Source organism: Hyperoodon ampullatus (genome assembly GCF_949752795.1).
Source record: "Hyperoodon ampullatus genome assembly, chromosome: 11".
Classification (NCBI taxonomy): Eukaryota; Metazoa; Chordata; class Mammalia; order Artiodactyla; family Ziphiidae; genus Hyperoodon; species Hyperoodon ampullatus.
In genome coordinates this window covers 3,331,053-3,344,938 of record NC_136924.1, presented here as the reverse complement: position 1 = coordinate 3,344,938, position 13,886 = coordinate 3,331,053, and the positions used below count along the sequence as shown (strand labels likewise).

The 13,886-nt window shown below is 36.2% G+C and overlaps 1 protein-coding gene across 3 annotated transcripts in view; it reads left to right on the top strand.

Annotated features, from left to right (window-relative positions):
• The window catches only part of OSBPL8 (oxysterol binding protein like 8), a gene marked incomplete at its 5' end in the record, with an annotated part of 131,992 nt that overhangs the window by 21,512 nt on the left and 96,594 nt on the right, over positions 1-13,886 (top strand). For 2 of the 3 annotated variants that reach the window (XM_079714281.1, XM_079714282.1), the window contains one exon: positions 8,822-8,858. In XM_079714281.1, the coding sequence (XP_079570407.1) occupies positions 8,822-8,858 (37 nt within the window). Of the gene's footprint in view, positions 1-2,104; positions 2,158-8,821; positions 8,859-13,886 lie in introns of all 3 variants that reach the window. The other variant, XM_079714284.1, reaches the window with a different exon arrangement.

Genomic DNA, 13,886 nt, shown 5'->3' with positions numbered 1-13,886 from the left:
GGACTCTCTGCGCTTCCTGGACTTGGGTGGCTGTTTCCTTTCCCATGTTAGGGAAGTTTTCGACCATAATCTCTTCAGATATTTTCTCTGGTCCTTCCTCTCTCTCTTCTCCTTCTGGGACCCATATAATGCGAATGTTGTTGCGTTTAATGTTGTCCCAGAGGTCTCTTAGGCTCTCTTCATTTCTTTTCATTCTTTTTTCTTTATTCTGTTCCACAGCAGTGAATTCCACCATTCTGTCTTCCAGATCACTTATCCGTTCTTCTGCCTCAGTTATTCTGCTACTGATTCCTTCTAGTGTATTTTTCATTTCAGTTATTGTATTGTTCATCTGTTTGTTCTTTAATTCTTCTAGGGCTTTGTTAAACATTTCTTGCATCTTTTTGATCTTTGCCTGCATTCTTTTTCTGAGGTCCTGGATCCTCTTCACTATCATTATTCTGAATTCTTTTTCTGGAAGGTTGCCTATCTCCACTTCATTTAGTTGTTTTTCTGGGTTTTTATCTTGTTCCTTCATCTGGTACATAGCCCTCTGCCTTTTCATCTTGTCTTATCTTTCAGTGAATGTGGTTTTTGTTCCACAGGCTGCAGGATTGTAGTTCTTCTTGCTTCTGCTGTCTGCCCTCTGGTGGATGAGGCTATCTGAGAGGCTTGTGCAAGTTTCCTGATGGGAGAGACTAGTGGTGGGTAGAGCTGACTGTTGCTCTGGTGGGCAGAGCTCAGTAAAACTTTAATCCGCTTGACTGCTGATGGGTGTGGCTGGGTTCCCTCCCTGTTGGTTGTTTGGCCTGAGGCAACCCAACACTGGAGCCTACCTGGGCTCTTTGGTGGGGCTAATGGCAGACTCTGGGAGGGCTCACGCCAAGGAGTACTTCCCAGAACCTCTGCTGCCAGTGTCCTTGTCCCCACAGTGAGCCACAGCCACCCCCTGCCTCTGCAGGAGACCCTCCAACACTAGCAGGTAGGTCTGCTTGAGTCTCCCCTGGGGTCTCTGCTCCCCTGGGGTCTCTGCTTCTTCCCCTGGGTCCCGATGCGCACACTACTTTGTGTGTGCCCTCTAGAGTGGAGTCTCTGTTTCCCCCAATCCTGTCGAAGTCCTGCAATCAAATCCCACTAGACTTCAAAGTCTGATTCTCTAGGAATTCCTCTTCCCGTTGCCGCACCCCTAGATTGGGAAGCCTGACATGTGGCTCAGAATCTTCACTCCAGTGGGTGGAGTTCTGTGGTATAAGTGTTCTCCAGTCTGTGAGTCACCCACCCAGCAGTTATGGGATTTGATTTTACTGTCATTGCGCCCCTCCTACCGTCTCATTGTGGCTTTTCCTTTGTCTTTGGATGTGGGGTATCTTTTTTGGTGAGTTCCAGTGTCTTCCTGTCTATGATTGTCCAGCAGCTAGCTGTGATTCTGGTGTTCTCACAAGAGGGAGTGAGAGCACGTCCTTCTACTCCGCCATCTTGGTTCAGGGCCTGTTCACAGAATTTTAGAACCAGAAGTTAATTTGCAATAATGTCCAAACATACAGGTAGGAATGTGTTGGGATGAAGTTTTGGAGATAGGCTAGGTCTGAAGCAGAAACTTGAAAGTTGTCTGAATAAAGGTAGCAAATGAGTCTTGATTAAGAATGGAATCTGCAAGAAGAGAGCAGGTAGAAAGAAAACAACAAATAGTTGAGGATTGAACATTGGTTAAGGTCACTCACTTATTGAATTGGAGGACCAAGCGGAGGTAGGAAATTAGGAGAAAGGAAGCCAGAGCAGTGGCGTATTTTAGAAACTAAAGGAGGAGAGGGCTTGCATGGTGGACGGGCTGGTATAACTAAATACATGCAAGGAGGATAAGAACTGTGAAGAAGCCCCAGAACATGCCTGAGAAGACTTCACGGGTTGGCAGATGGATTGTCATTTCCTGAAGGGATTTTTTTTTAAGGATTTAGTTTCCAGTGTACAGATGCTGGTAAACATACTATTGCACTTTTTTTTTTGCTACTTTTTAAAAGATTAATGCACCACTTAATTCATTTGATAAACTGTACGTGCTCTCTAGATTCAGATTCAGGTATACGAAATGAAATCACTCCTGAGAAAATTTGTCTTTTTTTTTTAGATCTTGCCATTTACAGAAGTTGCTGAAGTTCAAGAGACAGAGAGTAATATATGGTATTATGTTCAAAATGTTAACATTTTTGTTTTTTTTTTAGGATTTCATGTTAGATTCTTAAAATATATTTTCCACTATGTTTAATCATAGATGATTATGCCATTATAAAACGTATCTAATATAGATCGAAAAGATCACTTTGAAAATTGCGTTTTCATTTTTCCAATATGTAAATAGATTTAATCCTTTTTTACTATAAAAATAATGCATACCAGTGTGGCATATTTAAACAATAAAGAAAAATATAATAAATAAAGTTCTACCTTCTAGAGGTAACCATTGTTTTTATTTTGGTGGCATATATGTGTTCATATGTGTATATCTTACACATGAAATTTCATAAAAATGGAGTCATATCATACAAACTTCTTTATAACCTACTTTAAAAAATTTTATTTTACTGAAGTATAGTTGATTTACAATGTTGTGTTAATTTCTGCTGTATAGCAAAGTGATTCAGTATAACACTCTTAAAAGCCAATATATATTGAATGTTTTTCAGTCCCTGAAAAAAAAACCAAACTATAATGACTATATAGTATTTTATTATGTGAATGTATTATTATTTATTTAATTCCCTGTTTTAAGTAGATTACTATAAATGATGTGATAAATATCCTTGAACACATCTTTTAGTATACATTCCTAGTGGTGGAATTGCTGTATCGAAAATGTAACTGCCTGGCAGATCAGATCATATTCTCTAACAGCAATAAACTCTAGTCCCAGAAAAATACTCCCTTAAAATCTCTCCTGTAAAACTCAGGGATAAAATGTGCACATGTGTGTTTTGCAAATGATGGCAGGAATATGAAAAAATTCATTTAAGTATAGAGTGATGACTCCTGTTTAAAGAACAAACAGATCTCAGCTACGCTGTATATATCCCTCATTGAAGTTCCTTACTCTAAGAGCCAAAGATAACACTAAGTAGAACATTCTTTTTTGTTTTAATTTTCTGATTTTTAAAAAATTTATTCTACTTTTTTTTTTTTTTTTTTAATTTTTGGCTGCACTGGATCTGTGCTGCTGTGTGCTGGCTTTCTCTAGTTGCAGTGAGCCGGGACTACTCTTCGTGTTGGTGTGCGGGCTTCTCACTGCGGTGGCTTCTCTTGTTGCGGAGCACAGGCTCTAGGTGCATGGGCTTCAGTAGTTGTGGCACACGGGCTTAGTTGCTCCGCAGCATGTGGGATCTTCCTGGACCAGGGCTCGAACCTGTATCCCCTGCATTGGCAGGTGGATTCTTAACCACTGCACCACCAGGGAAGTCCAGTCGCTCTTCAGATGTTTTATATAATTCTTCTTCAGAATTGTGGCTTCCGAGAGCCCACTGAAGTAGGATTGCTTCTCTGAGTACAACTTGATCAACTGTATTGGGGGAAGAGGTGCCATCTGCTTGAAATTTTATTTTTAAGCTGTACTCATATCAGTGCTTGATAAGCTATTTGTACTTTTCTTAAGCCCAACAGGTAAGTCAAATCAATAAAACAAGGAGGTGCCATGCTGAAGGCAATGAAATCAAGCTATAGACCTCATGGTATTGTTTCTGTATTATGTATATAGGGTGGCCATCTGTCCTGGACTGCTCAGGACTGAGGGGCTTCTCAGGTTGAAGGGTGTGATTATGAACTTCTAACTCTTCCTTTACATTTCTTAAAGGTCACAAGTTTTATGCTAATTATAGATGGCATGGCAAATATTTAAAAGTACATGATCGTAAAATCACATTTTTTGTATTATGCTCTTTTCCTGATATTTGTAGACTAAAATCAGTAAAGATTTAGATAACGGCTATATTTCATGCTTTTATTTAAAGTACTAGTAGTATGCTATTGAATACTAAGTAGAAAAATTCTAGGCATGTTACTATTTTATTATTTTTCAGCTCATGCTTTCTGCCAAAGTAGAGAATTTATTTATATGATAAAAAATTTGAGATGACTGTATGGACATTGTTCAAGGGATAATTGTAAACATGATAAGTTGCTCAGAGAGAGAAAATGTTTCTGTTGTATCTTAAATGCTCTTTTTCTGAACAAGCTGAGGAGAAGACTTTGGATTCTTTGAAATTCTAGTAGTATTTTGGTTCTCTAACAAAAGCCAAGAAGAGTGGCTAGCTTTTTATTTTTTTAAATATCTTAAAAGGTACTTGTATAGAGCATTTCCACATCAATACTTCCACATCATCTTTATTCATGGGTTATACAACATGGAACTGCACAAATTAGGCCCAATCCTAAAAGCAGTAAGAATAGGAAGTGTAGTGTGCAGTTCAGCAGTGTGTAGAAGACTTCAGTGATGTCAGTTACTTGGTAAAATTAATATGTAATCTTCAATTACTTATATCTTGTTTCCCAGTTAGCATCACTTGCAAATAATTCTGGGAGCATGATTTCACTTGCATCTCAACTTAATGCCTTTTTATCCACATCCTTCTGGGAAAGGTTTCTGAAGTGAAGCTTATTTTTCATTGTGTTTCTGCTTCTATTTGTAGTGTTTCAGCTTTAATTCTTAGTTCTGTTGTTCCATTATAATATACGTTTTCTGGGGGCTGTTCTTTTATCCTGTGGCATTTTTCAATCTCCTGTGATGAAGCCATTCAGATCATGTACCCTAACTATCACACATACCATAATTTATACTATTTTCTTACCAACCTAAACCTTTCCCTGTACAGGTCTGTGTGTCTAGCTGCCTACTTGACATTTTGACTTAGATGTCTGACAGGCATTTCAAACTTAACCTATTCCAAACTGAGCTACAGTTGGCCCTCCATATCTGAGGGTTCTGCATCCACAGATTTAGCCAACTGCAGATGGAAAATATTTGGGGGAAAAAAATTCCAGAAAGTTCCCAAAAGCAAAACTTGGATTTACCACATGCTATAAGCTATTTACATAGCATTTTCATTGTATTTACAACTATTTGCATAGCATTTACTTTGAATTAGATATTATACGTAATCTAGAGATGATATAAAGTATATAGGAGGATATACATGGGTTATATACAGATACTACACCATTTTATATAAGGGACCTCAGCATCCACAGATTTTGGCATTGAGGTGGGGTGGGGTGGGGGTGGGGGTGGGAGGTGTCTTGGAACCAGTTCTCTCTGGATACCAAGGGATGATTGTACCTATATTTCTCCCTGTAAACTAGCTTGTCTCCCTGTCTTTTCCATCTCAGATTATGGCAGTTCATCCTTCCAGGTGCTCAGACTCCAACCCTTGACATCATTTTGATTCCTTTTTTTCTTTTACCTCATGCTTGGCCTGTTTGGAAATCCTGTTGACCTTACCTTCAAAATATATTTAGAACTTAACTACTTCTCATCATTGTCACTGCTCCCATCTTGGTCCAAGTCTCCTTCATGTCTCCCCTAGATTATTGCAGTAACCTCTGAACTGATAATACCCTTGTCCCTCTGGTCTGTTCTCAACATAGCAGCCAGAGCAGTCCTATTAAAACATATTTCATGTATGTTACTCCTTTTCTCAGAGCTACCCAGTGGCTCCCTGTTTCATCCAGAATAAGACAGAAGCCTTGACTAGGTCCTGTACTGTTCTACAGCTGTTTCCTTCTTTGACTTCACTGCTGCTCTCCTCCTTGCCTTGTTGCCAGCCCTCTGGCCTTTTCGCTGTCCTCCAAACACTCCAGTCCTGCTATGCAAGCACTCTGCTCTGTACTTGATCCTCCCTCTCCCTGGAGTGCTCATCCGCTCTGAGTCCTTATGGTTCAGTTCCCTCGTTTTGTTCAGTCAGCTTGGTGGTGAAGCCTTCTTAGGCCACCCTATCTAAAACTTTAACTCCATCTTCCCTAACATTTTATGTCTTCATTTTCTGCTTATTTTTCCTTAGTATTTATACTGTATAATATACATCAAAATTTTACTTGTTTATTATGTTATTGTTTATCTTCCCTACTAGAACATAACTACCACAAGGACAGGATTTTTGTCTGTTGTGTTCACTGCTATATTTCTCAGTGCCTAAAATGATACCTGTCTATATAGTAGGTACTCAATGAATATTTGGATGGATGGATGGATGGATGATGGATCAATTATAAGAATAGACAGTGTTGGGCTTCCCTGGTGGCGCAGTGGTTGAGAGTCCTCCTGCTGATTCAGGGGACACGGGTTCGTGCCCCAGTCCGGGAAGATCCCACATGCCGCGGAGCGGCTGGGCCCGTGAGCCACGGCCGCTGAGCCTGCACGTCCAGAGCCTGTGCTCCACTACGGGAGAGGCCACAACAGTGAGAGGCCTGTGTACAGCCAAAAAAAAAAGAACAAACAGTGTTTACTTTGATTATTCTCCAGTGTCTCAGTCTGAGAAAAATATTGGATTAATACAGTACATTCAGATTTATATGACACCAATATGCCTGAGGATATAATGTTGAAAGCATAATTTGAAATAAATGTTCAGAAGCTGTTGTATATGCTAGGGATTATTTTCTGGGAGTAAATATATAAGGAGTACAGCTGCACAGAAGATGGCATAGTGCTTTTAATCAACAAAATCTGAGAATTATACCATACAGAACTGTACAGTGAAAGTGAACTTGATCTTTTATCCTAAGTAGAAGACCAGCTCAGAAGCTTCAAATGTGACTGGCCCTTGTGAAATTAAATACTCTTAACTGTGTAAATATGGTTAGAATCATTGCTTTCCTTTAGGAAGTTACAGGTATATCTAGGGAAACTGGTAATTATTCATATCAGTACAGGAAGATTTTTCTAAAAGATGTCTATGAAGGATTTGTAAAGTTTGCCATAGTTGTCTCTGTCAGGTTCCGAACTTTCTTCAGTTTTCCGATATTGTATTAGTTATTTATTGATATATAACAAATCATCCCAAAATTAAATGGTAGAAAACAAGCATTTATTATCTTACAATTTCAGTGAGTCGGGAATTTAAGAGCAGCTTTGCTAGGTGTCTCTAGCTCAAAATCTTTCATATGGTTGCAGTCAAGCTACTGGAGAGTGGGAGCTGCCGCTGAGGGGGTCAGGGGAGGCGGGAGAGCCATTTCCAAGGTCACTTGGGGTTCGTGGGCAGACCTCAGTTCCTTTGCCTCATGGGCCTTTCTACAGGGTTGCCTCATGATGCAGCAGCTGGCTTTCCCCAGGATGATCTGTCTAGGAGAGAGCAAGAGACCACAAACAAGGTTGAAGTCATAGTCTTGTTACAGTCTAATTTTGGAAATGACATCCTTTCACCTCTGCCATTTTCTGTTCATTAGAAGTGATTCAGCAAGTCCAGTATATGCTCAAAGAGAGGGGATTATACACCAAAAAGTGGGGATCACTGGGACCATTTTAGAGGTTGCCTGCCACAAATACTTTAGTCTCTTCCCACATGCTTGCTAGCTGTAATGGATTTGAGCACAATTATTTCATTGTCACTAAAGCTGTATTTTTTTTAGTTTATCTGTGAAACTGAAATCAGTTTATAGAAGAATGAGTTTAAATGGACACCTATAGAAAAAATGAATAGAGCAAATGCCTTTAAAGGCATTAGAACATAATTTTAAGCATTGTGAAATAACCATCACTTTAGGGAAGTAATAGGGCCAAGATTTTTTTTTTCCCTAGGAGACAACAGAAGCCCCAAAGCAAACAACTGCTACTTTTTTTTTTTTTTTTTTTTTTTGGTCAAAACCAATTAAGATTCCCCATTCCCTTTAAATAAGGCCAAACAATAATGTCATTAGTGGTGGGAACTTTTTGTTTGTTTCTTCACTTCTGATACGTTTCCATGTTTGGTATTTGAAATGAAAGAGAGAGCTAAGGACTCTGTTCCTGCCAAGGGAGACCAAAACACTTGTCTATAGGTGACATTTAGTGTAATGCTGTTTATTAAAATAGTTACTAGACAAAGATCAGCAGTCTTTTTCCTGTTTCTTTTAGTTGATTGCAAGTTAATCATTTAAGAATTGGATCTTCTGACTTCCTAGAGACTAGTAGCTCTAGATTATAGGCTTGATATTAGTGGGTCCTAAGAAAGTTTTGTCTAACTTAATAAAATTTATCGTTCTTCTAATCAATACTCTTTGTTTTTTTGCCATTTGAGAAAAAAATTTGTTCCACCTTGTTGATGTCTCTGTGAAAGCTCTTTGCACATGCTTGGCATAATATAAGCATTCAGTAAACTCCTTTCTTTATGTAGAAGAAGCATCCTGAATTTCTATGTAGTGTTAAGTGCTTTCATGGCATGCAGAACTAATATTTAATAGTGCATGGGTGTTATATATTTTTAAGCCACTTGAATTTAAAGAATGAATAACTTTTTGGCTGTCCTTTACATTTCTAAATAATTTTTTATCACTCCTAACCCATATCTTGAATTATAGTTGAAAGTAATTTTTCACTTGAGTAATTTTCAAAACAAAATACTTGGGTGATTTCATTTTTCTCTTTCCACCTTCATTTTCCAAAATTAAAACAAACATAATGCCTAAGCCAAGGTCTTTTTATGTGTGGAAAAGAAAATTCCTTGCAAATTATGATTATTAGAATTGATATGCATGTGCTTTCTACTTATGAACTAATGCTATTTTCCTTGTCCTTTTGTTTCACTGCTGCTTCAATCCTGATACATTTTGCTTCTTCCTGGTTTGGATTGTATTTGTTTGCTGCTCAATTACCCTGCATTAAAAGCTTCTTGGTGATAGCAAAGATGTCCTTGGGCCATCAAGTAAGTAGCTAAAGTTTGAATGGCATGTTTGGAGACATGATAATATTTTGATGTGTACTTAGAAAAGGCATGTGGTATTTCCATTTTGGTTATTAAGTCTTCTACTTTTCTTTCCAGGCATTGAAATATAAAGCAAAGAATATAAATGATCATTCAGTACCCATCTGTTGTCAGTGTCCATCTGAGATTGATAGTGTTTGTATATTTACATCTTGATTATCTGAATATGGATTATTTATTTAGCCAGTTATCTAATTCATAATTTATAAATTCATAATTCCTAAATTATGAATTAATACTTCTTTATAGTATCCTTTCTACAATCATCACAAAGCATAGATCAGAGTACTCTGAGGCTGGATATAGTACAACAAATTCACTGCCATATGAAAGTGAGAAATACTGTCTTATTTTGTCAGAATTTTTACATAATAGATAATTTGGTTATGAAAAGTTTTTATGTATACTTTGGTGATTTCATAAGTGACCTGTTTTATCTAGGGATTTAGAAGATGCACCCTTTAAATTTATGTCCAAAAATTTTTTTCTTGACCAGACGCTGTGCTAGCTTCAGGGGATACACAGTGAATAAAACATGTGCCATGCCCTTAAGATCATTATATACTAGTAGGGGAGTTAGACCCATGAATACATAATTTCAAGGCTTTGTGACATATTAAAAGTCATAGAATGACTGAGGTGAATGAAACTTCAGAGATCATTTAATAAAGCATTAATTTTGTAGATGAAGAGCCTGAAGCTAAGAACTTAAATATCTAAGGAGTTAGAATTGGTTGCTAGTTCAATATGTCATCTTCTGGTTTTCAGAAATCAGAATGAAACTATCATTTTACTGAATTCAAGTCTAACCAAATAATTAAGATATTACTGCATCATAAATTAGACAAAGATTTTAACTTTATTCAAGACCAATGTGGAAATTATATCAATTTAGGATGTTTTAGTATTTATTCCTAAATAATTGACTGTTGTAAGTCAGTTCACCACTTTGGGGCTCATTTTTTTTATTGGCTAAAGAAGGGGACTGAGCAAGATAATGGCAAAGCTTCTTCTAGTTGTAAAATACTTTGGTCTAGATCAGTTGCTGTTTGTCTCTAATAATGGTTATAGTATGTTTGTGATTTTGTTTTCTAAAAAGAGAGGTAATTTAAAGTGATATGCTAAAATTCCTTTTTTATTCTAATTGCAAGAATTAATAGTATTTTAAATATATTGTTTATTATACATCTAGCATTATTAGAATAGTAAAATTTAAAAGTAGAAAAAGTATACAAATCCCAGAACATTTTTATGCTTTCTTGTTCAGCCTTACTTGTGATACCTGGTAGATACTTTCAATGCATTTTTCAGTTACTTTAATTACCTCATATATTTAGATGTTGGCTCAGGTGAACTGACTGGCACTGCTGAACTTTACAAATAGAATTGCATTTTTAGAAATTTATTGTGGTTATATATTTTAAGCATATGTAAATTAAAATATACAACATATAGTAGAGATGAGTTTATATTGTACTCTGCCAACTGTTTAAAGACCGAGGCTGTATAATTATTTACTGCAGACCATATATCTTTTTGAGTGAAAAGTAATTTCACATAGTACTTCATTAGGATCTGTACAATTGAATGAAAAAACTATGAAGATCATATTCAAATTACTTATGTATTTGAGAAAAGGTATACCGTCTGTAAGGGGATATTTAGGATTTTCATAGAGATTTGTATGACTTTAAACAATTACTTTACTTCTTAGTTTTCACTTAGATTAAAAGCAAACACCAGACTTTTTGAGGCTTGTAATATTCTTCAGATTTTGTATTGATGAGTTGAATTCAGAAAGAATGGTAGTTATAGAATCATATTCTCTTAGAAGTTACAGTATGTTAATTATATTACTATTAATTATTCCAGTGTGATTAGTTTTTACCATATTTAAAAGTAATATGAATAGCAAAGTAGGTTGCTTTGCTTTACTTTGACTACAAAGTAGAACCAGGAGAGGGCACTATAATGCTAATATCTTTAGAAGGTGAGGCAGTTGATTGAATTACCAGAAACTGTTTTGGAATCCTGCAGTGATTCATTGGTCAAATATCGATCCAAGCATTTAGTAAGCATTTATTGTCAGTTTTATGCCAAAGGATACAAGTGAAAATAATGTCACTGCCCTTCTTGAGTTTATATGTGACTAGTCTACTGTTGTGCAAGTGATAAAGGACATCAAAATGATTTTTATATTATGCAGATTTTCTGTATAGTTAATGTTTGTGAATGGGGTGAGAGAAAAATTTAAAAATGCTTTCTGTTTTTAAGGAAATATGCTCTGTGTATTGCTATTTCTACAAGTCCTCTCATTTCAAGGTTAACAAAATCATAAACAGTAATACCTCAATCAATAAGGAGTTAGAAAGGGGTGAATAGAACTAAGTTTACACTTTTCCTTTTTTATATAGTGAAGTTATTCAAGACTCAGATATGTATGTCTTTCTTATGGAATACTAAAGCATACTTTAATTCTTTTAGCTGTTCTTATAATATATTTAAATTAGCCTTAAATGTACTAATACTATAAAAGAATATATGAAGCATATGTAAATTATAAAGCATAATCATACAGTGAGTACATATTGAACCTACCATTCAATTAAAGAACTTGAATCCTACAAATGCCTCATGTCTATCTATGTGCTTCTTCTCTTTCCTCTCCCTGTGCCTACCCACCCAGGGGGGATGACTAATTTGTATTTTTTTGTTTATTATTCTTTGCTTTTTCAAAAATAGATTTTTTGGGTTATTTTTAGGTTACATATGTATCACTAAGGTTTGCTAGGTTTTTAATTTTATAAGAATGGTATCATGCTATATGTCATCTTCTCGGACTTGTTTTTTGTAGTTAACATTGGATTTCCAAGATTCAGCCATGTTACTGGGTATAGGTAAAGACCATCTGTTTTTAGTGCTACATACTATTCCATTATATGCCTATACCACAATATATTAATCCATATTGTTTTCAATTGATGAATATTTAAGTTGTTTTGATTTTTGCTATTTTGAACAGCGTTGCTATAAACGAATCTTATTTTTGTCTCTTGGTACACACATGTAAGAGTATTTCTATGTATAAAGCTAGGAGTGGAATTTTTGGACCCATAGGATATGTGAAATTCAATTTTATAAGCTCTAAATGGTTTTCCAAAGTGCTTATATCAGTTTATATTCTGCCAGCAATGCTTAAGATGGCTCACTGATCCCATCCTTAACCAGTATTTGGCATTATCAGACTTATTAATTTTTTTCAGTTTTACTGAGTGTAAAATATTTATTTCATTGTGATCTTGATTTGTTTTTTCCTGACTGCTAAAGAGGATGAAAATCTTTTTGTACATTTATTGACCATTTGCATTTCTTCTTGCATGAACTAACTGTTCACGTTTTCCCACCATTTTTCTTTTTTTAATTAAAAAATTTTTAAATTGAGGTATAATTGACATACAACATTGTATTAGTTTCAAGTGTGCAACATAATGATTCCATATTTGTATATATTTTGAAGTGATAACCACAATAAATCCACTTAACATCCATCACCATACATTGTTACAGAATTTTTTTTCTTGTGATGACAGCTTTAAGATTTACTCTTGTGATAAACTATAATGGAGAAGAATCTGAAAAAGAATATAGATAGATAGGTAGATATCTATATACATATAGATATGTAATTGAATCACTTTGCTGTATACCTGAAACATTGTAAATCAACTGTACTTCAATTTTAAAAAAAATTTACTCCCTTAGCAAATTTCAAATATGCAATACAGTATTATTAACTAGTCACCATGCTGTACATTACATCCGCATGACTTATTTATTTTATAACTGGAAGTTTGTACCTTTTGACCCATTTTGCACAAACACAACCCCGACGCCTCTCTGGCAAACCGCCAATTGTTATCTATATCTGTGAGTTCAGTTTTTGTTGTTGTTCTTGATTATTTGTTTAGCTGCCACATATAAAGGAGATCATATGGTATTTGTCTTCCTCTGACTTATCTCACTTCGCATAATGCTCTGAAGTTCCATCCATGTTGTCACAAATGAAAAGATTTCATTCTTCCATTGATGGACACTTAGGTTGTTTCCATATCTTGGCTATTGTAAATAATGCTGCAGTGAACATGGAATGTATATATCTTTTCAAATTAGGGTTTTCATTTTCTTTGGATAAATACCCAGAAGTGGAATTGCTGGATCATATGGTAGTTCTATATAGGTTTACTTTTTGAGGAACCTACATACTGTTTTCCATAATGGCTGCACCAATTTACATTCCCACCAACAGTGCACAAGGGTTCCCTTTTCTCCACATCCTCATCAATACTTGTTATTTCTTGTCTTTTTGATAATAGCAATTCTAACAGGTGTGAGGTGATACCTCATTGTGGTTCTGATTTGCATTTCCCTGATGATTAGTGATGTTGAGCATCTTTTCATGTACCTTTTGGCTATTGAGCTATATGAGTTCTTTATATATTTTGGATATTAACCCCTTATCAGATATATGATTTGCAAGCATTTTATTCCATTCATTGTATTGATGGTTTCCTTTGCTGTGCAGAAGCTTTTTAGTTTGATGTAGTTTCACTTGTTTATTTTTGCTTTTATTGCCTTTACTTTTGCTGTCAAATCTAAAAAATCATTGCCAAGACTGATGTCAGGAAGCTTACTTCCAGGGACTTCCCTGGTGGCGCAGTGGCTAAGAATCCACCTGCCAATGAAGGGGACATGGGTTCAAGCCCTGGTCTGGGAGGATCCCACATGCTGTGGACAACTAAGCCCGTGCGCCACAACTAATGAGCCTACGCTCTCGAGCCCACGAGCCACAACTACTGAGCCTGCATGCTGCAAGTACTGAAGCCCGTGCACCTAGAGCCTGTGCTCTGCAACAAGAGAAGCCACTGCAATGAGAAACCCACTCACCGCAATGAGAATCCCATGCACCGC